Here is a 24,354-nt window from a genome sequence, read left to right as displayed (position 1 = left end):
TTGCTGCCGGGGGGCAGACAACAGCTTTTATAGCAACAGGGGACACCGAGGCACGGCGGGTCAGGGTTTTCCATCCTCTTCTGGGGCCCTGGCCATGCTCTCCACTCGCTCCCCATCGCCCTGCACCCCAGAGCACCCCCAGCAGCCCCCCCTGCACCCAGATGGGCAGCACGGGGGGGAGAGGGGCGGCAGCACACGGCCCCCAGCCCGGGCACACCGCTGCGTGGCAAGGGGCAGCAGGGGACCGGTGCCAGGGCCGTGCCATCCGGCACCCGGCTGCACCCAGGCACCGCTAACGGGGGACACCGGGAGGGGGGGGCACGGGGGGGGGGGGGGGCAGGCAGCCCCCAGGCCGGGCAGCACCCGGTCGCCGCACGCGCGTGCGCCCCTTCCCCGGGGCACGAGGCAGCCGGGCCTTTGTCCCCGGCTCTTTGTCTGGCAATCTGCTCCCCTCGGGACCGCCGCGCCAGCCCCGCGCCGCTGTGCCTTAACCGTGCAGATCCCAGCTCCCGGCCCCGGCTGCGTCCCGGCCGCCTCCGGGAAGGACGCGGGTGGAATTGATAATTGCCCCCCTGCCCGCTCGGGGGGGGTCCCGCAGCCCCGGCTCAGCCCCCTCCCAGCTCCGCGTGTCCTTCAGGATCCGGCCCCGTGGGCATTTTGGGGGGGGGGGGGGGTGAGGAGAGAGGAGGGGGCTGAGGAGCAGCAGGAGGTGTGGGGGCACTGCGGTGACGGGGGGGGGCTTGTCCCGTCCTGGGAGCTGGGTGCGTCCCACAACCCTTGCAAGGAGCTGACGGGGGGGGGTCCAGCCCCCTCCCTGCCCCCCAGGTTCCCCTGGGGATGCTCCTGCCCACCCCAGCCCCACAGCCAGGAGTCCCCAGAGACCCTCGCCCAGCGGACCCCCGCCGCCCCCTCCCTCCCTCCCGCCCCCCCCCCAGCGCCACGGGGGAACAACCGCCCCCCAGCCCCGCGAGCGAGCAGAATTATTTCCATACAGCTGCTCGGGAAGGCGCGGATTCAGCCGTCACCCAGGCGCGCTCCAGGAGAGAGCCCGGGCCTTTCTTCTTGGCTCTCTCCCCCCCCCCAACCGTGGCGGGGGCAGGCCGGGGGGGGCCCAGCCGTGCTGCAGTCAGCAATATTAGCACAGCTCCGCAGGCCTGATTGCGGGTTATTAACATACATTATCTCAGTCCCCTGCCTCTGAAAGGAGCCGGTTCCTATCCCCGACCCCCCCCTTCTCTCACCGCCCTCCCTCCCCCTGTCTTTTACACTTAATTACCTCCCTTATTACACCACAGCCTGGAGAAGGGGAAAAAAAAAAAAATCCCCGGGCAGCGGGCAGGCAGGCCCGGCCCAACTAGGGCGTAAGTAATCGCCCGTCCTGCAGACGTGCCTTCAAGGAAGGCGGCCGCACGCACGCGGAGAAATAAATCGGGGCGCAGCGGGGCCGGGAGCGATGCCGGGGCGGCCCCAGGGGCTGCACCTCGGGGAGACGTGACCTTGGCCTTGGCACGGCCGGACCCGCTGTGCCACGGGGCCAGATGGGGTCAGGCTGAGGAGGGGAGAGAGCCCTGGAGCTGCGGGGGGAGTGGGATGGGAGCCCCAGCCTGGGGTGGGCTGCGGGGTGCCCTGGGCTGTCCTGAGCTATGGGGTGCTGTGGGGTGCCCAGGGCTGTGGGATGCTGTGGGGTGCCCAGGGCTATGGGATGCTGCAGGGTATGGGGTGCCCTGAACTATGGGGTGCTGTGGGGTGCCCAGGGCTGTGGGATGCTGTGGGGTGCCCTGGGCTATGGGATGCTGCAGGGTATGGGGTGCCCCGGGTTATGGGGTGCTGTGGGGTGCCCTGAGCTATGGGATGCTGTGGGTTATGGGGTGCCCTGGGCTATGGGGTGCTGCACAACATGGGGCAATACCAGGCTAGGGGATGTCCTGGGCTATGGGGTGCCACACAAAGCACATCCAGAGCTGCCCCCAGCTCCTGGCACAGGCACAGGAGCCCGGGGCTGCCAGCTCCTGCCCAGCTCCAGCACCAGGCTGCACCCGGGGGCACTGCTCTTGTCCCCCCGACGCCGTGTCCCCAGCCGAAGGGCTAAGGGGGGGGCCATCAGCAGGGCGTGGATGTGCCCCAGTTCCCCCACACTGCCCGTGCCGGCGCTCTGCCTGCGGCTGACGGATCGCGGACCGCTCCTGCTGAGCGCCGCAACGCACTCGGAGCGCAGGGCTCCGGCAGGGCCGTGGGGAGGGGGATTATTGCGGGGGGGCACCGGCTTCGAGGAGGATTGCAAAGGGGCTGGGGACCCTAAGGGGGTGGCAGGGTAGGGGTGCTGGGCGTGCAGGTCCTTTGTGCTGGGTCCCCCTCTCACTGTGCCCCCTTGGCCACCTCCAGCTGGTGCAGAAGCCCCGGGCACGCTCCGGGGTTCCCGTTGGGGCTCCCCAGCTCTGCTGAGCAGCTTGGGGGGCACAGGGTGGGCGTGACGGGGTCCCCTATGGCTTGGGGGGTGGGGGGCACGGTGGGGAGCAGAACCCCTCCAGCAGGGTCCCCCCGTGTCACCTGCGAGCCCCAGGGAGAGGCAGCTTGGGACCGCAGCGGGACGGGGGCCTCATCCTGCACCGGGGGGGCCGCAGCGAGGGGAGAGGGAGTGGGGGCTCGGTGGGGCACAATGCGCGGCCACGAGCCCGCTGCTGCGGTGGGCTGCGGAGGTCCCCGGGACAGGGATGGGGACAGGGGCACGGAAAGGGACAGCAGGTGGGGAAGGGATGGGGAGGAAAAGGGACGGGGACAGGGGAAGGGGGCAGCGGGCAGGGGTGGGGGCAGGACAGGTGGGACAGGGGTGAGGGGCTGGGAAGGGGAATGGGGACGGGGAACAGGGGAAGGGGCGAGGGAAAAGGAAAGGGGTCAGCGGGAAGGGACGGGGGCAGAGATGAGGACAGGGAAGAGGGACGGGAACGGGGACAGGGAACAGGGTTAGGAGCAGGGAACGGGGATGGGGACAGGGGACGGGAACCGGGACAGGGAACGGGGACAGGGACAGCGACGGGGACGCCCCCGCCACCACACCCCCCCCAAACCCCCCTTTGCAGGCCCTGGGGGCTGGCGGCGGGGAGACAAAGGCGGCAGGAGGAGGCAGCCGCCCCCCGCCCCCCCCCCCCGCCCCCCCCCCACGTCCCCGCGTGTCCCCATTGTCCGCGGCGGGGGGGAGGCGGGGAGCGGGGACCCCCCCCCGTGCCACAGCGCCCGGCGCTACCGGGGGGGCTCGGGGCGCGGCCGGGCGGAGCGGCCCCCTCCCCCCCCACCCCCCCTCCGCCTGCCTTCCTCCCCCTCCTCCTCCTCCTCCTCTTCCTCCTCCTCTCCTCCTCCTCCTCCCGCCGCCCGCCCCTCGCACTCGGTTCCCCGCTCCTCGCCTCCCGCACGCCCGGCCCGGAGCGGGGCCGGTGACGGCGCACGGAGCCCGCCCGGGGCTGCCCGGTGCCGGTGCCGGTGCCGGTGCCGGTGCCGGTACCGGAGCTGTCCAGTGCTGAAGGCTCCGGCCCGGCCCCGCCATGCCCCGCTCCTTCCTGGTGAAGAAGCTGAAGGCGGACGCGTTCCCGGTCGCCGGGGTCCCCGCGCCCCCCTACGCCCCCCTGGAGCCCCCCTACGCGCTGCCCGGCCCCGCCGCCGGCGATGGTGAGTGCGGGGCCGGGGGCTCCGGGGCCGACCCCCCCCACCCCCCCCCCCGTGCTATTGTGTGAGCCCGGCGGGGCAGAGGGCGGGGAGGCCGGGGGAAGGCGAGCCGGGGGGGCTGGGGGTGACGGGAGGGGGTTTTGGGGGGCTCCGGGGCGCTGGGACGCGGGGCAGGGTCAGGGCGACGGGGGCGTGACGGGCGGGGGTCCCCCCGCTGTGCCCCGCGGGTGGGAGCCGGGAGGGGGGCAGGGGGCAGTGTGACAGCATCGGGGGGCTCGTCCCTGCTGGCTTTGTGCTCCCCCCCCCCCCCGCCGCCGGCGGGGGTCACCAGCCCCTGCCAAAGTCGGTCCTTGGGGACGCGTCCCCTCGGTGACAGCGGCAGCCCGGGGGGGCACCCCTGGCTGGACCCGGGTCCCCCCTTAACTGGGGGCTATGGGGCTGGCTCCTTCCCATGGCAAGTTATTTTTTTGGGGGGGGGACACAAAGCAGAAGAGGCTGCTCGCCGTGCCTGCGGCTTTCATTGTTCGCGGCGGTGCCCGGAGCCCCTCGGAGCAGGCCGTCAGCTCCCGGGGCGCGGGGAGCAGCCGCGCACAGCGGGAAGGGGGAGCAGGGGGTGGGGGCAGCACACACACACACCCCCACCCCCAGCACTGGGAGGGGTGCGAAGGGCTGGGCGGGAAGGTGCTGAGTCCCCAGAGGGTCCCCAGAGCCCTGACCTGCGAGGTGACACCGGGCAGGGCTCTGGGAGCCACCAGCGCTTGGCGGAGACCCCCGGCGGGGCAGCCCCGGGGGGTCTGCCCTGGAAGCAGGGACCAGGGACTTTCATCCCAGGCCGTGGCCTGGCTGCTCCCAGCTGCTCGGGGACCCTCAGCCTGAGCTGGGTGCACGGATGGGCCTGATCCTGCCACACAGGACCCGGGGCTGCCCGAGCGCTGCACTGCTGCCCCCCCCCCCCGCCCCCTTTCTGCTGTTCGCTGCTCCCCAGCAAAGGGGCTTCTGCCACCAGGGCAGGGCTGCGATGCTCGCCCGGCCCGGGGGGGTCCTCAGCTCCCCCCCGCCTGGTCGGGAGCCAGAAGCCGGTGGGGGAGGGATGTGCTGCAGCTGGGCAGAAGCTGCCGACGCTGCTCTCCTGGAAATAACCTTGCTGCACGCTCGGAGGCAGCGTGAGAAATTGCTGAGCGGAGCGCTTTCTGCACAGCCCGTGCGAGCGCACTGTCAGCAGGGCGCGGGGAGCGAGGGGGGGGGGGGGGGCTGGGCTGCGCCCCCGCCTCACGGACCCCTCCCCACCGTAGCACAGGGACCCCCGGCCTCGAGGGCACAAACCGTGGTGGCCCCCGCTGCGTCTTGCCCCTGACAGCCGGGATGGGGGGGGTCCCACAGGCAGGAGGGGGCCGGGATCAGGGCTGGTTTGCAGGGCCCCAGCGGGGGGGGGGGGGCGTTCACGCTGTCCCGCCGGCACACACCGGCCCTGGGGACCCCAGGCATGCACCAAGCCCCTGCCCCTGGCAGAGCACGCTGCCCCCCGCAGCAGGGCTGCATCCTCTGAAGCAGCTGGCCCTGCACACAGCGCAGGTGACTGCCAGGACCGAGACGGGGACCCTGGGGTGGCAGCTGTGTCCCCCCCCCATCCTTAGCCACCGGCCCAGCAGGGAGCCCCTCGGAGCACGCGGCGCAGTGACCGTCGTGTGCTGGCAGCGGAGGGAAGGGGACATCCACGTGGCGCCTGCACGGGCACGGGCCAAGTGTCACCTGCCCAGAGCCTGGCCCCGAGCAGACGTGCACCAGTGTCACAGGGGATGACACGACTGCGTGGCGCCGCAGCCCCCCCGCCCCTGGGGTCTGTGGGTCCCTGTCCCCAGTGGGAGCCTGGGGTTAGGGTGCAGCAGCCTCTGGGTGCCACGAGTGCCACGTTCCCTGGGGGAGATGGGGGGAAATGGGGGGAAATGGGGTGACCTCCCCAGGCCCTTCTGTGCTCGCCCCCCCCTGGAGAAGGAGAGGTGAGGAAGGAGCAGCGCCCACGGCCCCAGTGGGACGATGTGGGTGCCGACAGCCCCCAGAGGCTGATGGATCCAGGGGCTGCGCAGGGCTGCAGCATCCCGGGGTACCCAGTCCCCACCAGCCCCGCTCCCCGGGCGTCCCCACCGGCTGGGTCCCATCCTGCCAGCAGACGTGTGCTGTGACCGGAGCCAGGGCAGGCTCGGCCCTTGTGCAGATGAGGACAGGGGGACCTGGGGGGGCCACCTCACTTTGCACCCCCCGTCGGGTGTTTTTGGCTCACAGCCCCCCCCCCCCTTCCCCGGTGGGGCTGGTGCAGGGGCAGAGCCTGGCCCGGGGACGGTGACCCCGCCGCGTCGTCCCCGCAGGGTACCTCCAGCACTGCCTGGCTCCTGCCGCCTACGACTCCGACAAGAAGCAGGGGCTGCCGCCGGCGCCTCCGGACCCGGCCTACGCGCCCGGCCAGGAGGAGTACAGCGACCCCGAGAGCCCCCAGTCCAGCTTCTCCGCCCGCTACTTCAACGGGGAGGCGGCGGTGACGGACAGCTACTCCATGGACGCCTTCTTCATCACCGACGGGCGGTCGCGCCGGCGCGGCGAGAGCCAGCGCCGCGGCGGCCACCGCCACTCCTGCCCCGAGTGCGGCAAGACCTACGCCACCTCCTCCAACCTCAGCCGGCACAAGCAGACTCACCGCAGCCTGGACAGCAAGATGGCGAGGAAATGCCCGACCTGCGGCAAGGCGTACGTCTCCATGCCCGCCCTGGCCATGCACCTCCTCACCCACAACCTCAAGCACAAGTGCGACGTCTGCGGCAAGGCCTTCAGCCGGCCCTGGCTGCTGCAGGGCCACATGCGCTCGCACACGGGCGAGAAGCCCTTCGGCTGCTCCCACTGCGGGAAGGCGTTCGCCGACCGCTCCAACCTGCGCGCCCACATGCAGACCCACTCCGCCTTCAAGCACTACAAGTGCAAGCAGTGCGAGAAGACCTTCGCCCTCAAGTCGTACCTCAACAAGCACTACGAGTCCGCCTGCTTCAAGGGCTCCGAACACAGCTGTGCAATAGGGAACTAGCCTCCGCCAGCCCCCCCGCCCCAACCCCGCACCCAGCACCCCCACCGGTCCCGTCCCTCCCCGTCCCTGTGCCGGCGCTCCTGCGGCCGCTGCCGGCCGTTCTGTGGCTGCGCGGTGGCTGCAGGACGCGTGCCCCCAGCTCCCAGTTCCACCCCCCCCAGGAGAAGGGTGCCCCCGTGCCCCCAGGAAGGGACGGATCCAGCCCCAGCCCCAGCCCCAGCCCAGCCCCACAGCCAGGCGGGTCCCTCTGTGGGGACTCGCCCGGGACCCTCTCCCCCCCCCAGCACAGACCTTCCCCCCAGCTCGTGACGCTCACTGATATTTATTTAATTTATTACTATTATTTATTTAGAGTTGCTGCTTCTCCTCCCGGGAACCGCCGGGGAGGAAGGACATTCGCTGCTCCCCCCCCCAGGAGCAAAAACTCCCCTGGTCCATACCAGGGATGGGACCGTGGGCCGAAGAGCCAGGACTGATGGCTCGGCAGGACTGAGGGACGCCTGCCTCAGAGGCTGGGACCCGCAGCCCAGGCCCCTGCCGTCCCCCCACCCGCATGGGAGCAGCCCCGGGGCAGGACCCGCACCCGAATTGTGGCCCCCCCACACCCCCAGACCCTTCTGGGGCTGCTGCTGGCCCCACCAGCCAGACCCCAGCCCCCCAGGAGGAGCGGGTCGGTGGTACCGCGGAGCTCGGGTGAGTCTATTTAATTGCTCTTATTTATATTATTTATTACTTACCCTTTTCACTATTTATTTGCCAAGACTGGCAGGGCCGGCAGCCCTTCCGCACGGCTCGCAGGAGGCAGCGGAGCTGCAGCGGCGCCGCCGTGCCCGGGACAGAGCTGCGGGGACAAGGACGGGGACGGGACCCCAAGAGCCACCGAAAAGCGGGCACGGAGGCGGGGGCAACGCGAGGCGGCTGAGCAGCCCCCCCCCCCCAAACCCCACAAGCCCCCCACGAGGGCAGAGCCGCTCTCCTTCGTCTTCCTCGGAGCCGCGGGGTCCCGCTCTGCTCCCCGCGCCACCCCGGCGGGGACAACCCAGCGATTCTATGCAACCTCCCCGCGGACCCCCCCCCCCCCCCGGCCCCGCAGCGAGCCGCTTCCTACCTCGGGCCACGAGCTGCCGCGGCCCCCCCCCAGCCCGTGCCAGCCCCCGAAACTTTCGGGGTTCAGCCTGGACCTCGCGCGCCCCCCGCGCCGTCTTCCTGCACCGTCTTCCTCCCGCCGTGGCCGCGGGTCCCACGGGCTCGACGCCTCCCAGGGACGCTCGCGAGCCCTGAGGGCACCGTGGCGGCCACCCCGTGGGCATCGTGGCCACGCGCCGTGTCCCCCACGCAGGGGACAGCATTTCACACGGTTCCCCTCGGATGGCGCTGCCCGTCCCCGTCGTGTACATAGCGGACACCACAGCAATAATTTTCCGTGCATGATCGATTTTTTTCCGCCAGGTTTTTGTATTTGAGCGGCCGCGGCGAGACGAGCCGGAGCGAGCGGCGGCCGCCCGCAGTGTTACTTGTAATGCAATTCAGGGATATAAAAGGGATTTCTGCCACTACCTGGGGTGTCTCGGGCCGTCTGTACGGGGCAGGGGGGCGGCAGGGGAGCGGGGGGGGGGGGCGAGGTGTGCGCCCCCGTGCCGAGGGGCAGCTGACAGCACCCGGCTGGGGAGGAGCAGCAGAAAGCAGAGAGGGGGGGAGTCCTGGTGGGAACCCCAGCAGCACCCAAGCAGTGAAGTAGGGGGGCCCCCCCAGAGCCTCGCAACCCCTTCCTCATCACCAGCAGCCCCCCCAGGGGGCAGAAGACGCCCCCCACTTGGTGCTGCCGAGTCAGGGCTGGGGCCGGTGCCCCCCGGGAGCTGGGCAGGGGCTGCAGAACCGGGGGGCACCTGGGGTCTCTGCCCTCCCGGGGGGGCACAGGGCTGCAGAACCCCCAAAAACGCCCTCAAATGTCCCAACCGGGAGCCAGACCCGGAGATCCTGGGGGTCCCCGTCCAGCTCGGGCCATTTGGAGGTGCCGGGGGTCGCAGCCCGGGGACGGCTCCGCGGTGCCCCCCCCGCGGGACGGGACCCCAGCAGGACGAGCAGCCGGGGGGGGGCCGGGGCTGCCGGGGCTCCCGGGGCTGTCCGTGCTCCCGGTGCTCCCGGTGCCCCCGGTATGCCCGGTGCCCCCGGTGCCCCCGGTATTCCCGGTGCCCCCGGTATTCCCGGTGCCCCAGGTATTCCCGGTGCCCCCGGTATTCCCGGTGCCCCCGGTGCCCCCGGTATTCCCGGTGCCCCAGGTATTCCCGGTGCCCCCGGTATTCCCGGTGCCCCCGGTGCTCCCGGTGCTGCCGCTTCACGGTGACTCTGCAAAAGCGCCGGGGGGGGCGGAGGGGAGCGGCCGGGCGCGGCGCTGCCCGGGGCGGGGCGGCGGGGGCAGGAAGCGGCGGAGCGGCTCCGGGAGCGGCGGGGCCATGGCCGAGACCGGGAGCGGGACCGAGACCGGGAGCGGGACCGGGTCCGAGACCGGGAGCATCCACACGCAGCACATCACGGCCGTGCACAACGTGCCCATGAGGGTCCTCATCCGGCCCATCCCCGCCGTGCTGGACCCGGGCAAGGTGCGGAGCCTGGTGGAGACCCTGCAGGTAGGGGCTGGGGTGGGCAGGATGAGGCCGGGCGGCCCCGCACGGCTCCGTGCACCCCCCCACCCCCCCATCCCGGACGGTGCCGGGGCACTGCCGGGGAAGCTCACGGCCCCGGGGCTGTCCCGTCCCCCCCGTCCCCAGGAGGATCCCGAGCGGGTGCCCCCCATCGACGTGCTGTGGGTCAAGGGCAGCCAGGGCGGGGACTACTTCTACTCCTTCGGGGGGTGCCACCGCTACGCCGCCCACCGGGAGCTCAGCCGGGACACCATCCCCGCCAAGATCGTCCCGTCCACGCTCAGCGACCTCCGCACCTACCTGGGCTCCTCCACGCCCCAGCTGCTCTAGCGGGACCCCCCCCGCCCCCCCCCCGGACCGGGACCCTTTCCCTGGGGGTCCCCTGGGGTCCCCCCCCCCCCGTGGGCCCGATCCGGGGTGAGCATCCCCGGTCCTGTCCCCGCCGGTGTGGGTGGGATGGGGTCGGGGTGGGATGGGGTCGGGGTGGGATGGGGTCGGGGTGGGCGCCCCCCAGCCCCGGTAGGGCGCACGGGGGGGGTCCCGGCTCCGGTGGGCGGCCGGCAGGTGGCGGCGTTGTGCTGCGGGAACGGGGCCGGGCGGGGCCCAACCGGGACAGCTCCGAACCGGGATAGCACCGAACCGGGGCAGCTCCGAACCGGGGCAGCACCGAACCGGGGCAGCTCCGAATCGGGACAGCTCCGAACCGGGACAGCTCCGAACCGGAGCAGCTCTGAATCGGGACAGCTCCAAACCGGAGCAGCTCCGAATTGGGACAGCTCCAAACTGGGGCAGCTCCGAATCGGGACAGCACCGAGCCGGGACAGCACCGAGCCGGGACAGCACCGAGCCGGGACAGCACCGAACCAGGGCATCACCAAACCGGGGCATCACTGAACCAGGACCTCACCGAACCAGGACCCCACTGAACCAGGACCTCACCGAACCCAGACTTCACCGAACCAGGACCGAGCTGTACCAGAGCGCGGCCGAGCCGGGTCCCCAGGCTTCACCCTGCAGCTCCAGGCTGGCCCCATGAGAGCCTGCGCCGTGCCTGCCCCACGGCCGCCTGCCCCATCCTCGGACACATCCTGCACCCCCTTCCCCGCGGGGCACATCTCCGAGCGGCGCTGTGGGGACACCCACTCGTGCCCCGGGAATAAAGGAGGTCGAAGCCCTGCGGCTCTGCGGGCTGGTGCGGGGGGCGGTGGGGGGCAGGAGGAGGTATGGGATGGCACGGGGCAGCGGGGACACGGGGCAGGCCTGGCACCGGCGTCAGTGGGCAGCTGAGGGCTGGGGGAACGGGGACGGGTGCGGAGCTGGGGGACGGGTGCTGAGCTGGGGGACGGGATGCTGCCGGTTCCGCAGCGCCACGTCTTCGCCCCACGTGCAGGCTGGAGCAAGCACTGCGAGCATCCCACGGGCGCCTCGGCATCCCTCCGAGCCGGGAGCCGTGGTCCAGGGAGGGGAAAGGCCACTGAGTCACCCCCCCGCGCCGTGAGTCAGCCGCGGCACTGGGACAGGAACCGCGTCCAGACGCTCCTGCCCTCGCTCTGCCCCCTTGGCCACGCTCCGTGCCGGCTGGATCCCGTCCCCCAAGGGCAGAAATGGGCCTGGCAGGGGGGTGGGGGGGGACACGGGCAGGGCAGCGCGCGGTGCGGCACGGGGCACGCTTCGGCACTGCCTGCGAGCGCGGCGTTTCCGCAGGAGCCGCTGGGGAGGAAGGGCAGGGTGGGCTGGGGGCTGCGCGAGGGCAGGGGCTGGGGGGGGGGTTACCACGGGCTGCATGCGCCGCATCAAAGCCGCCCCCGCCGGGAGGAAGCCCTGCAAGCGCTCGCGCCGAGAGCAGCCCTGGCCTGCGGCTCCCTCATGGGCTATAAATTTCTCCGAAGAATTGTGGCGTGCTAAAAAGTTTCCTCTCCTTAGAGCGCGGGGGGGGGAGGGACGAGGTGGCAGCTCCCTTGGCAGCGCGGGAGACGGACGGGGTGTCCCCAGCCTGCTGAAACGGGACCCCCAGGGTGGGGAGGGGTCCTCGCCCAGCCCCAGGGCATGAGCCCAGCATCGGGCATCTCCCGGGGGGGCTCTGCTCGCCCGGTACGGTGGGGAGTTGTGCCCTGTACAAGTGGCAGCGGGGCAGGAGGCAGCCCCGCAGAGCTGCGGCCCCGTGAGCTGGGATGAACCGAGGCTGCCCAAATCCTGCACCCCACGGAGGCTTCTCCCAGCTGGAAGCCCCCTCAGGACCTGCTCCCCCAGCATCCCAGCCCCTGCAGACGGTGCTGGGTCCCTGCCAGGCCAGCGGGCACCCTGTGGCCCTGCTCAGGGGCTTGGTGGCAGCAGCCGGGGGCCAGGACCAGCCTCTGCGGCCCGGGGGCTGTGCGGTGTCCCCAGGGCTGGCTGCACGTCCCCTGGGGCTGGCATGGTGCGAGGAGCATGAGCTGGCCCTGGGGCTGCCAGCGCCGAAACCCCCGTCTGGCCATCTCCGCAGCGGCTCCGTCTCTCTGTCCGTCCATCCGTCCGTCCGTCCGTCCGTCCCTCCACCTGTCCCCCTTCCCTCTGCCTGACCCGCGCGGAGGGCTCCGGTGTCGCCGGCTGACAGCCGATCTCAGCTGCCTCCAATCCATTCGTTCCAGGGCAGGAACAAAGGCGCTTTGTGGGCTCCCTCCCGCTCCGGCTGGGCTGCCGGGGAGGGTCCCGGCTCCGGAACTGGGACAGACTTCCCCGCGCGACAGCCGTGTAATGCCTTCCAGACCGGCCCGCAGGTACGGCCCCGGAGGGCGGGTGGGGGCCAGGGCACCCCATGCTGCCGGGGGCACGGCTGCCGGCATGGGGACCTGCCGGGAACCACTGCCACCGGCAGCAGCCCCATCCCGGTGTCCCCATCCCGCTGTCCCCATCCCAGTGTCCCCATCCCAATGTCCCCATCCCTCTGTCCCCATCCTGGTGTCCCCATCCCGGTGTCCCCATCCCAGTGTCCCCATCCCGCTGTCCCCATCCCGGTGTCCCCATCCTGCTGTCCCCATCCCGGTGTCCCCATCCCGGTGTCCCCATCCCTCTGTCCCCATCCCGGTGTCCCCATCCTGGTGTCCCCATCCCAGTGTCCCCATCCCGCTGTCCCCATCCCGGTGTCCCCATCCTGCTGTCCCCATCCCTCTGTCCCCATCCCGGTCTCCCCATCCTGCTGTCCCCATCCCCATGTCCCCATCCCGCTGTCCCCATCCCGCTGTCCCCATCCCAATCGCTCAGGCACAGACCAAGGGCAACTCATGCAGGGAACCCTCGCTCCATTTCAAAGGGTTTCACAAACCCAGTCCTGCTGGGCGAGCCGAGGGCCCAGCACCGTGCAGCCGCTCCGCTGTCCTTCCCCACCCGTGGGGTCTCCAAGGGCTCCTGGATTCACCAGCTGAGGTCTCCCCCCGTTCACAAGCAGGGGCAGCGTCCCCTTGGCGAGACCCTGGCCCGAGCCGGGCAGCAAGGAGCCGTGCTTGGGTGCTGCACGCAGCAGCTCCTCGGTGGGGCCGTGCCCTCGCTGCCCTGCGCTGCCCGGTTTGGGCCCAAAACTGGGGAAAGGGGCACGGGTACAGGCAGAGGGGTCGGTCCTGGGCACCCCCTGCTGCGGGGGGGCTCATGGGGTGCTCGGTGTGTGTGGGATGGGATGGGACAGGTTGGGATGGGGTGGGATGGGATGGGACGGGGTGGGATGGGATGGGATGGGATGGGGATGGGATGCGATGGGATGGGATGGGAAGGGACAGGTTGGGTCAGGCTGGTGCTGCTCCTCCAGACCTCAGCAGGGTCAGGCACAGCGTCCTGGCGGCCACATGCTCGGCGCGGCCGCAGGGTCTGGAATCCATTTGCTTCGCCGGCAGCGGTGTTTTCCCAGCAGGGCTGGAGCGGCCCGGTGGGGCGGGGGGCAGCCCCGGCCCCCCGTGCCATCTGCTCCCTGTTTATTTTCTTACACTTAAGTATCACCTCCCGGATAAACACTGCCCCGAGCGGGAGGGCAGGGGGCATTTCCCAGTGAGCGGAGGGGGGACCCAGCCCTTGGGGCTGCCGGCACCCGGCCCCCTGGGACACCCCAAACCAGCAGCCTGGAGGATGTGGGGCTTGGAAGCGTGCATGGGGCTGCAGGTCGGTGCTGTGCACGCCCAGACTGCTGCACACGCACACACACGTGGCGTGTAAGTGCACACATAAGCACGTGCTCACATGTCCAGGCACGCACATCCGTGCACACACACGAGCACAATTGTGCACACACACACGCGTACAGCCACTCATCCGTGCCATGCACGCTCACGCACGCTCACGCACGCTCACACGCCGCCCCCGTTGCACACCCAGCCACCCCAAAGCCTGCCGTTCCCTCCCTCCCCGTGTCGCCACGTGCCCCAGCCGCCGAGGCCGCTCCCGGCCGCCAGCACCCCGCGCGTGGCCGTGCCCCCGGGGGTACCCGGTAGGGCTGGGGGGGCTCGGGCTCCCACCCCCCCCCTGCAGCCCCCGTCAGCTGGTGGCCATGTGTGGGCGGCCGCACCTGAGTACACAGCCCCTGCCATCCGTCTTGGCGCTGTCAGGGGGGGCCCCAGCTCACACCCAGCGGGGTGCAGGCAGGGCGCCGGGGGTGGGCGGGAGCGGGGACGGGGGCTCCTGCAGGGTCCGTGGTGCCTTCCTCCCCCTGCTCTGCTCAAGAGGAGCCGCATCCAGAGCTGCGTCCCCCCCAACCCCGTTGCAGGAGGCTGCAGCCCCCCAGGGAGCGTCTGCAGCCCCCCCCCCCCGATCCATGTGCCCCGGTCTCCCTGCCCCGTGCAGGCACCTGCCCGCTCCCCATGCGCCGTGAGGGGCTGTGGGGCATGGAGCTGGCAAGGGAAACATCCCCGAGCCCCCGCAGAAACCCAAGGCAGGCTGCACGCCCCCCCCCCAGCCCTCCCGGCCCCCCGCCGTGGCCCTCGCCCCCCCCCCCCCCGCCGTGTGATTTACAGGCTCTGCGCAGGCGGACAAATGGTGAAGGAAAACAGGGCTGGGGCCCCACGGCGAGGGGCTGCCCGCGCCCCGCGGGGGGCAGAGGGGCCGTTTGCTGCCATAAGGGGGGGGGGGCACAGCGCAGCACCCCCCCCCCCCCCCGCACAACCCCGGCAGCGGGACCTGGTACACGTGGGGACAGCCCCGGAGGGGACCCTGCTGCCCCACGAGCGCTGGGCCTGCAGCCGCAGGGCTTTGGCTGGGGGACATGGTGGGACACGGCGCTGCCTCGTCCCAAGGCCCTGGGCTCCAGGACCCCCCTGTGCCCCCCAGCAGCCACCTCGCCCCGGGGCTCGCGGCGTGCCCGTTGTGCCCTGCGGCCGCCGTTCCCAGCGCCCAGCGCCTCCCGGAGCTGCCCCTTTTTGCCTCGTTACTCCGAGCATCCTCCTCCGGCCGCGGGGCTGGGGGCCAGATGGGGAGCGCGGCTCGCAGGGGCCAGCCCTGCGGCCACCACCGGCCCCGGGCCAGTCCCAGCAGCTCCTGCAGCCACGTCCCCAGCAGCCCAGGGCCATTTGCCCGCAGCCGGGTCCTTCCCCCGTTTGCCTCCCCCCCCTTCTGCTGCCCCCCGGAGCATTGCCGAGGGGCGAAGGCAGAGCGGGACCCGCGCGACCTCTGCGGCGAAGGGGAAGGGCCGGCGGCAGCCGGTGCTCGGGGAGGGGTGAGGGTGCTGGGGGCAGCCCCGGGACGCTGCAGCTCTGCAGCTCCAGGGCTCAAGACTTCGTTTTCCCAGCGCCGGCAGGAGGAAATGCTCCTGGGCAGCCTGGCAGCGCCACCAGCTCCGCTGCCCGTGCCCCTGGCAGGGTGCGGGGTCCAGGGGCCGTGTCCCTGTCCTGCCCCGCGGTGGCACGCGTGGTGCCAGCCCCGGGGACGGAGAAGCGAGGGGCTGCGGGGCTTGGCCTGGCCTCACCTCCCCAGGGCTCCGCTGGGCACGGACCTGTCCCAGAGGGCCGTGTCCCCCCCGCCGCTGTCCCCTCCAGTAAAGGAACCCGGTGCCAATTCTCCAGGGGCCACCCCGCTCCCGGCAGAGCCGCCTGCCCCATCCCAGCTCCTGCGCCCCATGAGCCACCCTGCGGGACCTGGTGGTGGCTGGGGACAGCCGCGCGGGGCTGGGGACACACAGGGGACCCCGAGCAAGGCGTCACCCCACAGAGCCCAGGGGAGCGCTCGCCACGCCGTGGCCAGGACTGGGGGTCCAGTGCCCCCCCCCCCATGGCAAAACCGGGACCCGTCACCGGCCGCCCGCAAGGTGCCCGTGGCCGAGCTTGGTGTGACGGAGCAGGGCCAGGCCCGCAGTGGCCGCAGCCAACGCTTGGCTCCCGCGAGCTGGGGCGAGGACGCTGGCCTCCTGCCTGGTCCGGCCGGCGGCTGGGGGCTGGCTGGGGGTGGGCTCCGTCTCCGGCCCCTCCCCGGCCGTATAAAGGCCGGTTCCCCCTGCGGCCAGCCGTCCCAGCCCCGCTCGGACGCAGCAGCGGAGCAGCGGTGGGAAGGCGGCCGTCGGCGGCCGTGGCAGCCGTGCCGGCGGGGGAAGGCTCCCCGCGGCCCAGGGGGCTGCCCCCAGCAGGGCGGGGGGCGCCGGCCATGGCCTTCACCATGCTGCGCCCCGTGGCCGCCCGCGTGCTCTACCCGGACCTGGGCATGCTGTCGGAGGACGAGGAGAACCGCAGCGAGAGCGACACCTCGGACCAGTCGTACGGCTGCTACGAGGCCGTGGAGGCGCGCCGCAAGGTGGCCCGCAAGCCGGGGCCCATGGTGATGGTGAAGCAGAGGCAGGCGGCCAACGCGCGCGAGCGGGACCGGACCCAGAGCGTCAACACGGCCTTCACGGCCCTGCGCACCCTCATCCCCACCGAGCCCGTGGACCGCAAGCTGTCCAAGATCGAGACCCTCCGCCTGGCCTCCAGCTACATCTCGCACCTGGCCAACGTGCTGCTGCTGGGCGAGGGCTGCGAGGACGGGCAGCCCTGCTTCAGTGCCATCTACGGGGCCAAGGGCGACCTGGACAGCAAACAGCCCCGCAGCATCTGCACCTTCTGCCTCAGCAACCAGCGCAAAGGGGTGAGCGGGGCGGGGGGCCCGGCACGGCCCCGTAGGGGTTTGGGGGGGGGGGGGGCGGCGGCAGCCCCTCGTGGGGCCGAGCGGGAGCGGGAGGCTCGGCGCGTCCCCGCGAGCGCCGCGGGCTCCGGTTCCAGCCCCCGCCGGAGCTCCCGGCCAAATCCTGCTCGGAGCTGCACGCCCACAGCTCCCGCTGGCGTCAGAGGGCCGGGCTGCTCCCCCACGTCCGTCCGGGCCGGGAGGTCTCGGGGGGTTAAAGTCACCCCGGGGCTGGGGGCACGAGGATGGGATGGGATGGGAGGGAGCGCGGAGCTCGCGGGCTGTCCCCGTCTCATCCCCGTCCCTGTCTCGTCTCCGTCCCTGTCTCCTCCCCGTCCCCATCCCTGTTTTATCCCAGTCCCCATCCCCGTCTCATCCCCATCCCCATCTCCTCCCCGTCCCCAACCCCGTTTTATCCCCATCCCCGTCCCCGTCTCCTCCCCGTCCCTGTCCCCGTTTTATCCCCGTCCCTGTCCCCAGGCCCCGCCAGCCCCTCCTGGCCCTGGCAGCAGCCCGGTGCGGTGATGGAGCAGAGCTCAGGGCGCAGGAAAAACCCCTGCAGGGGTCCCGGTGCCCCCCCCGTGAGCGCAGGGGCTGGCGGCAGCACGGGGCCGGGGGCTGCAGGGTGACCCTGAGCACTGTCCCCAGCTGGCACCCATGGGTCCGGGCACCGTTCCCATGCGGAGCCCATCCTGCCGCCCCCGCCGTTCCCCTGCTGCAGGGCACGGGGCTGGCGCACCCCCCCGGCCCCCAGGGCACCCCCAGGCAGCAGGGGGGGGTGCTGAGCCCTGGGGCAGGGGCTGCGGGCCTGTCACCGCCCCCACGGGACCCTCGCTGTCCCCTCGTGTCACCCGCAGCAGCGGCCGCGGGGCACGCTCCGGCCGTCGGGGCTCTTTCGTTTTCTGCTGCTCCGTTTTTAATTATTGCTCCTGCTTCTGTCCTCCTCCCCTTCCACCCCCCCCACTCACTGGACCCCCCAGCCCTTCCTGGGTGTCCCCCCACCGTCCTGGGACCTCCTGCAGGGGCCGGGAGCTCTGGTGGCACCCAGGACCTTGGGGACAAGGGCAGGGACTGGGCTGGGGCCTGCTCTGCACCTCCTGGCTCTGGGGCAGGGCTGGAAATGGGCTGTACTGGGCTGGAAATGGGCTGTACTGGGCTGGGCTGGAAATGGGTTGGGCTGGGCTGGAACTGGGCTGGGCCATGCTGGGTGGTGCTGAGCTGAGCTGCGCAGGGGCCATGCTGGGCTCTGATGGGGCGTGCTGGGTGGCACTGGGCTGCGCTGGGTGACACTGGGCCATACTGGGGCACACTGAGCCGTGCTGGGTGACACTGGGCCATGCTGGGGGATACTGGGGGACACTGGGCCATGCTGGGGGTCACTGGGCCGTGCTGGGTGACACTGGGCCGTGCTGGGGGATACTGGGCCGTACTGGGGGATACTGGGCTGTGCTGGTCAAGCTGGCTGGGGCCAAGCCTCCCACCCCCATCAGGGCCGTGTCCCTGCGGGTGACGGGGACGTGGGGACCTGCCTGGGACCCGGACCCCACTCGCACCCCACAGCAGCTCACTGGGCACCACCACGTCCGTCCGTCTGTCCGCCTGTGTCCATCCCGGGCAGCACTGCACCCCTCCCCCCCCCCCGAACCATTTCGGCACGGTTCCTCCACGCTTGCCCTGCACCCCCCCGTCCCCCGGTGCCATCCCGCACCCAGCACCGCCCCGCGTCCCCCCCCCCCCCCAAATCCCCCCGAGGGCACCCGGGCACCCCGCTGCCCCGGCGCCCCGCAGCTCTCCCCTCCTCTCTCCGCAGGGCGGCCGGAGGGACCTCGGGGGCAACTGCCTGAAGGTGCGGGGGGTTACCCCGCTGCGGGTGTCGCGGAGATGAGCCGGGGCCGCGAGCACCCCACCGGAGACAGCGGCGCAGCTGGCCGCAGCCCGCGCACGCCAGCCCCAGAGACCGCAGCGGGGAGGGAGGGAGCCGGAGGCGACGGAGCCCGGCGGGGCCGCAGGCTGGCACCGCACCGACGCCGGCACCGGCACCGGCACCGCGGCGGGAGGACGCTGCCGTGGCCGGGAGGAATTTGGGGGGGTCCCGTGCCCCGGGGTAGGGGGGACCCGGCTGGGACGAGCAGCCCGCATGCGGCCGGCGTCGACGCGCTCCGGGGGGGGGACGGCGGCGCGGCCCCGCGGGCGCTCTGTGTGCACACACAGCCGCTTGGAAAATAAAAACCTTATTTTTCTGACGGGCTGCTGCCTGCCTGCTGACCCGGCGCGGAGCGGGGTCCCCGCAACGGCCACGGCCCCACGGCCCCGCGCCCAACGCAGCTCCGTGCCTCTGCGCCACGGGCAGGGCGCAGCCGCGCCGTGGTCCCCATGGCCCCACGGGTGTGAGACCCCCCGGCACGCGATGTCCCTGTGGGCCTAAACCCTGCAGACAGCTCTGGTCCCAAAAGGGTTTGGGCTCTGGAGAGACCCAAGGGGGTCAACACCAGGCTGTGCTGTGGGACGCATTGGGTGCATGGGACGCATTGGGTGCATGGGACGCATTGGGTGCATGGGACGCATTGGGTGCATGGGATGCATGGGACATACGGGGTGCATGGGATGCATGGGATGCGTGGAACACTTTGGATGCATGGGATGCGTGGGATATATGGGATGCGTGGGACATTTGGGATGCGTGGGACGTATGGGATGTGTGGCACACGTGGCTGCGGTGCCCAGGCGACGCGCTGGGGCCCATCTCGCTGCTTCTGCCCCTTCCTCTGCCTGGGACACCGTGACCACCGCCGTGACCACCGCCGTGACCACCGCCGCCGCCGCAGGGCCGCGCTCCGCAGGGCTGCAGCAGCAGCACCTATGCGGGGTCAGGCGGGGACGCGGGGGGGGTTCCCAGACACCCCCCCTACCCCCCCACCCCCCCACCCAGGACCCTGCTCGCTGCGGGGAGCTGAGCCTGGGAAAAGCACCGGGCTCGGGGGCACGCGGCTCCCAGGGGCCCCGCGTCCCACGGAGCCGGAGCAGCTGCGGATGGGGCAGCCGGGGGCTGCTGGCGCGGCCCCCCCCGGGGCTGCAGGGTTGGACACGCCGGGGGTCCCCCGGGCACGACCCCGGGGCAGAAAGGGAGCAGAAGTCCCCCCCTCCCCCCGAGGGTCCCGCTTTGCCTGCTCTGGGTTAGGGGAGGTGGCAGAAGCCCACCGGCACCCCTCGGCCCCCCGTGCAGCCGGGCCGGGCCGGCCGTGGCCCCCCCTTTCCCCCCCCCCCCCCCCCGGGTTTGATTTATGGAGCTGACAGCGCAGCGCAGCTGTGAGAGCGAGTCCCAGGCAGGGACCGGGGTGGGTGGGAGAGGTTTGTTCTCAGCGTGTCTAATGTGTCCCAGACCCCAATAAACAGCCGTGAGATTCTCCAAACAGCCCCGGACACAGAATCCCTGCCCTCGGGTTTATCGGGGGGCAGGGGCAGGGGCAGGGGCGGGGGGGGGGGGGGGGCACGCTCTGCAAACAGCCCCGGCCCGCGGATGAAAGGGCTCGGTCCCCACGGGGCTGCCGGGGAGCCCCCGCCGTGCCCCCGGCCCCTGTGGTGCTGGTGGTCCCGGTGCTGAGCTCGGCGGGTCTCGGTGCCGGGGTGTTGGTCCCGCTGTGCCCCCCCCCCCCCCCATGTCCCTGTGTTGAGGGTGGGGGTCCCAGCGGGTCCCAGCAGCACGAGCACGGGTCCCAGTGTGTCCCCAGTCCTGGGCCCGGTGCGTGTCAGGGCTGAGCACGAGCGTCCCAGTGGCTCTCGGGGCCTGGGGTTTGGGCACCAGTATGTCCCAGTGCTGGGGCCTTGGGTCCCAGTGTGTTCCAGTGCAGGATCTGCGCATCCCAGCATCTCCCAGTGCCGGGGCCATGGGTCCCAGTGTGTCCCAGTGCAGGATTTCCAGTGCCAGGGCCAATGGTCCCAGCAAGTCCCAGTGCAGTGTCAGCACATCCCAGCATGTCCCAGTGCCGGGGCCTTGGGTCTCAAAAAGTCCCAGTGCAGGATCCGCGCATCCCAGCACATCCCAGTGCCAGGGCCATGTGTCCCAGTGTGTCCCAGCACCTCTCAGTGCCAGGGACCGGGGTCCCAGCGTGTCCCAGTGCCGAGGCCATGGCTCCCAGCAGCTCCCAGTTCAGGAGCTGTGCACCCCACTACGTCCCAGTGCCCAGCCATGGCTCCCAGCACGTCCCAGTGCCAGCAGCCCGTCCGTCCCAGTGCATTCCAGCCCCTCCCAGTGCAGCGAGAGGGAAACGGTGACTCAGAGGCGCTGGGGCCGGGCTGATGGGAGCCGGGTGCCCCCTGCCCCACGCGGGGTGCTCGCCGTGGGGCCAAGAGGGCTCGGCCGGGGCAGCGGGCACCCATGGGTGCTGCCAGCCCCGTGCCGCGCCGTGCCGCGCCGCCTCTCGCGCTCCCCTCCCATCCTCTCCCTTTCCTGCGCACGGACACCCTTGGAATGGCTCTTGGCTGCTTTCTCTGAGACAGGAAGGTGTCCCCGAGTCTCAGGAAGGAAAAACACTCAGTGCTGAACCCACAAAGACCGTCTCCGAGGGGCCGGGGCTGGAGACGCTCCAGGCCTGACATCACCTGGGAACTGGAACCAGAACCGCAGCTGCACTCCGCGCCTGGTATTTTTTCTTTTTTTCTTTAACTTGTGTTTTTAAACGGTCTTTTTATAGATCTTTTTTTTTTTTTTTTCCCTTTCCCTTCTCCATTCCCCTCCCAAATATTTCAGCCTCTCCGCTGTTTAACCTTGCTGGGCCAGCGAGGCAGGAATGCAGCGGGGCTGCACCCGCACCCGGCGGGGCCGGGACCGAGCTGCCGGAGGGGGCTTGGCGTGGGGCTGCTGGAAGGGGCTGGGATCCAGCTCTGGGATCCAGCTCTGGGATCCAGCTCTGGCATCCAGCATGGGATCCAGCCCCAGGATCCAGCCCTGGGATCCAGCCCCAGGATCCAGCCCCAGGACCCAGCCCTCCTCATGCCCTGTGCTGTGGCAGCCCCTCTGGGCTCTGCCCGGAGCAGAGGCTCAGGACGAAGACCCCAATCGTGTCCTAAATGGCACCAGAGCAAAGCTGGGGCGCTCGGTGCCCAGGGACATCGTCCCCGTGGCAGGAGCCGCAGCGATTGCCCGAGTGGGGCCGATCAGCCCAGGGCCTGCAGGGCCTGGAGGCAAACGGCCCCGTGAAAGGGTCCCGAGGGGTTGGTGGGGAGGGGGATGGGGGGCAAGGACCAAGGGTGGGATGAGATGGGATGGGGGTGGAAATGGGGATGGGATGGGGATGGGATGGGGATGGGGATGGGATGGGATGGGATGGGGATGGGGATGGGGATGGGGATGGGGATGGGGACGGGGACGGGGATGGGGTGGGATGGGATGGGATGGGATGGGGATGGGATGGGATGGGGATGGGATGGGGATGGGGATGGGGATGGGGATGGGATGGGAGGGGAGGGGAGGGGAGGGGATGGGAATGGGATGGGGATGGGATGGGATGGGGATGGGGATGGGGATGGGACGGGACGGGATACCCACCCCACAGCCCCTGTCCCCCAAACTGGCGCAGCCCCCACCAGCTCCCTGTGGAAGAAAAGGGGCCAAGGCACTGCCTGAGCACCCCGGGGCTCCCCCCAGTTCCTCACCGCCCCGCCACAACCAGCAGAGCCCCGGAGCAGCCGAGCCCCCACGTCCCCCAAATCCCCCAAATCCCCTGGTGCAGCAGCCCCGCGGATCCCTGTCCCCGTGTCCCCCCGTGCACCCCGTGCTCCCCGGGGCGCGGGCCCCCCCAGCAGGGACAGGGTGTGAAGCCGCAGCGGGGTGAACGCCAGGTTAATCTCCCGCTGGAGCTTCCCTCCACAAACAATAAGACAATGCCCGGCCGGGGGCCGCCTGCGTAAACCAGCGGCGCGGAGGGGAAGTTGTAATATTTGGATTTAGCACTCGGTAAATTAAGGGAGAAAAAGGAAAAAGCGCTGGGGGTAATCAGAGCGGGGCTGGCCCCGTGCCCTGCCCCACGGCCCCGAGGGGCTCAGCCGGGCCTGGGGCCAGCCACAACGGGCAGGTAGAGGGGGTCTGGGGGTCTCGGTGGGTCCCGGGGGTCCCAGGCATGGCCCCGGCGCCGTGCAGAGCCCAGGGTCCGGGCTCGGGCTGGTGCAAGCACGGCGTCTCCCGTGACACGAGAAAAGGGATCCGGGCCAGCGGTTTATTTTAATCCAGACCTGCTCGAGCTCATGGGAAATAAAAGCTCTTTTTCTGCAGCTGGGGTGGCCGGGCAGGAGAGGTCCCCGGGGGCACGGTCACCTCCAGCTGACAGCGAGGGGGGTGCCAGGGGGCGAGGAGGGACAAGCAGAGGGGGGTCCCCCCAGGCTGTAAGGGACCCCTCTGATGAGGCACAGGAGCCGTGGGCACCCCAGGTCCGGCGTGCTGGGCCAGGAGCTCCATGGGGAATGCACCCCCCGGCCCAAGAGGGGCTTCTTGTGGGGCCAGGGGCAGGGAGAGCGCTGCAGGGCCGGGGTCGGCTTGGCCAAATCGTGGCGATGGTTTGGGGGTGTTGGGCTGGACCCCAACCGGGGTCTGGCACCGTGCTATGGGATCTAAGCTGGAGCTATGGGAGCTCTCTGACCTGCCACACACCCTGAGCAAGGTGTCCCCTCTGCGGCCGCCACAGGGCCACCGGGGCACCCGGGGTGAGCCCCAAAACGGGGCCGGGGGCAGGTGGGGAAGAGGTGACCAGCGGGCAGCGGCGTGCGGGGAGGCCTTCGGCACGGAGCCACGCGTGCCTGGAGCCCATTTCCCCCCCCCCCCAACAGGAGCTGTTATCAGTGGCGAATACTCGGAGCGGTCCCAGGGGGGACCTCCAGCCCTTCCCCTCCACCTACCCCATCTCTGTCCCGCTCCGGCCCACGTCAATGCGGCCGCGAAGGTGTCGGAACAATCGCCTGACAAAGAGCTATTTTTAGGGGCCGGGGCTCGGAGCGAGGATACAGCCCGGCCGCTGACAATGGGGGGAAGGGGGCCGGGCTTCCCCAGTGACCACTCGGCAGCAGAAGGACCCGTAAGATTTCCTCGATGACCCAGGCCCGTACAATACAAGGAAAGCACAAGAGGGAGATACCCCCGCCAAGACGAGCTGCTCCTTTACCTAATGGGAGTGACCCGGGGTGAGGGGGGCTGTGGGACTCGGGCAGGCGGCCGCCGGCGGCTCCTCCCGCGGGTGAGGCTCCCACGCAGGGAGGGACACACGCGGGGAGGGAGGGACACACACGCGTGCAGCACAGCCACGAGGCCGCGGGGGCTCGGGCACGTGGGCTCCGGGCAGGGCCGGGCAGGTTCCTGCGGGCAGGGGGCTGTGAACGTGGCTCAGCACGAGCCCCTCTTCCCCGCGGGATGGCTGCTGGTTCCAGGCGGGCCGCGGTGCTTGGCCAGAGCCCGGCCTCCACAGCAGGGCGTGCGCCAGCACGAGGCCACGCGTTCCCCACGCGGGTGACACGAGCTGGGGCGCAGCCCTACGTGGGCAGGGGTGTGTGTGGGGGGGTCTCGGCATGGTTTTGGAGGGGGCCTGGCTGGGTTTTAACGTGTGGAGGAGTTGGTGGCGTTAGGTCGGAGTTGGACTGGGTGAGCTTGGAGGTCTCTTCTGACCTAGGTGGTTCTGGGATTCTGTGGTGCTGGGATTCTGTGGTTCTGGGATTCTGGGATTCTGTGACTGTGATTCTGTGGTTCTGTGGTTCTGGGATTCTGGGATTTTGTGATTTGGGGATTCTGTGACTCTGTGATTCTAGGATTCTGTCATTCCGTGTTTCTGTGATTACGTGATTCTGTGGTTCTGGGATTCTGTCATTCTGTCATTCTGTGATTCTGGGATTCCAGGATTT

At 71.0% G+C, this 24,354-nt stretch overlaps 5 protein-coding genes across 6 annotated transcripts in view; 4 read left to right on the top strand and 1 right to left on the bottom strand.

Annotated features, from left to right (window-relative positions):
* LOC308179104 (uncharacterized protein) overlaps window positions 1-2,744 on the top strand; it is a 43,990-nt gene extending 41,246 nt beyond the window's left edge. The window contains exon 2 of the mRNA XM_080558746.1: window positions 51-2,744. Coding sequence (XP_080414872.1) covers window positions 95-1,201 — 1,107 coding nt within the window. The 5' untranslated portion in view covers window positions 51-94 and the 3' untranslated portion in view covers window positions 1,202-2,744. The remainder of the gene's footprint in view (window positions 1-50) is intronic.
* A 95-nt stretch (window positions 2,745-2,839) lies between these two features.
* Window positions 2,840-8,280, top strand: SCRT2 (scratch family transcriptional repressor 2). Of its 2 annotated transcripts, XR_013940170.1 has the most exons (3): window positions 2,840-3,660; window positions 6,021-7,420; window positions 8,177-8,280. XR_013940170.1 is itself a non-coding variant. In XM_080558749.1 (2 exons), exons 1-2 carry the CDS (start codon window positions 3,537-3,539, stop codon window positions 6,725-6,727), a joined length of 831 nt encoding a protein of 276 aa, XP_080414875.1. In that variant the 5' UTR covers window positions 2,840-3,536; the 3' UTR covers window positions 6,728-8,280. The 2 variants fall into 2 exon arrangements, 1 of the variants encoding a protein (XP_080414875.1); XM_080558749.1 differs by having other exon boundaries at window positions 6,021-8,280.
* An 839-nt stretch (window positions 8,281-9,119) lies between these two features.
* Window positions 9,120-10,544, top strand: SRXN1 (sulfiredoxin 1). The gene is made up of 2 exons (XM_080558737.1): window positions 9,120-9,354; window positions 9,496-10,544. The coding sequence occupies exons 1-2, from the start codon at window positions 9,181-9,183 to the stop codon at window positions 9,697-9,699; spliced, it is 378 nt and encodes a 125-aa protein (XP_080414863.1). The 5' UTR covers window positions 9,120-9,180; the 3' UTR covers window positions 9,700-10,544.
* A 5,269-nt stretch (window positions 10,545-15,813) lies between these two features.
* TCF15 (transcription factor 15) lies at window positions 15,814-18,716 on the top strand. Its single transcript, XM_080558734.1, has 2 exons — window positions 15,814-16,437; window positions 18,284-18,716. Exons 1-2 carry the CDS (start codon window positions 15,961-15,963, stop codon window positions 18,356-18,358), a joined length of 552 nt encoding a protein of 183 aa, XP_080414860.1. The 5' UTR covers window positions 15,814-15,960; the 3' UTR covers window positions 18,359-18,716.
* Window positions 16,444-18,273, bottom strand: LOC308179099 (uncharacterized protein). The gene is made up of 2 exons (XM_080558736.1): window positions 17,854-18,273; window positions 16,444-17,812 (listed from the first exon to the last, which is right to left on the bottom strand). Exons 1-2 carry the CDS (start codon window positions 17,958-17,960, stop codon window positions 16,846-16,848), a joined length of 1,074 nt encoding a protein of 357 aa, XP_080414862.1. The 5' UTR covers window positions 17,961-18,273; the 3' UTR covers window positions 16,444-16,845.
* Window positions 18,717-24,354: the final 5,638 nt, after the last annotated feature.

Source organism: Anser brachyrhynchus, assembly GCF_964034855.1.
Source record: "Anser brachyrhynchus genome assembly, chromosome: 16".
NCBI lineage: Eukaryota > Metazoa > Chordata > Aves > Anseriformes > Anatidae > Anser > Anser brachyrhynchus.
This window is presented reverse-complemented; position numbering and strand designations above follow the sequence as displayed.

Excerpts from the sequence above, each read along its gene's own strand:
- SCRT2 (XM_080558749.1), top strand. The coding sequence starts at position 3,537 with ATGCCCCGCTCCTTCCTGGTGAAGAAGCTGAAGGCGGACGCGTTCCCG. Across the intron at positions 3,661-6,020 it reads CGGCCCCGCCGCCGGCGATG|GGTACCTCCAGCACTGCCTG; the intron begins GTGAGTGCGGGG and ends TCGTCCCCGCAG.
- SRXN1 (XM_080558737.1), top strand. The coding sequence starts at position 9,181 with ATGGCCGAGACCGGGAGCGGGACCGAGACCGGGAGCGGGACCGGGTCC. Across the intron at positions 9,355-9,495 it reads GCCTGGTGGAGACCCTGCAG|GAGGATCCCGAGCGGGTGCC; the intron begins GTAGGGGCTGGG and ends CCCCGTCCCCAG.
- TCF15 (XM_080558734.1), top strand. The coding sequence starts at position 15,961 with ATGGCCTTCACCATGCTGCGCCCCGTGGCCGCCCGCGTGCTCTACCCG. Across the intron at positions 16,438-18,283 it reads TCAGCAACCAGCGCAAAGGG|GGCGGCCGGAGGGACCTCGG; the intron begins GTGAGCGGGGCG and ends CTCTCTCCGCAG.
- LOC308179099 (XM_080558736.1), bottom strand. The coding sequence starts at position 17,960 with ATGGGGGTGGGAGGCTTGGCCCCAGCCAGCTTGACCAGCACAGCCCAG. Across the intron at positions 17,813-17,853 it reads GTGTCACCCAGCACGGCCCA|CATGGCCCAGTGTCACCCAG; the intron begins GTGACCCCCAGC and ends AGTATCCCCCAG.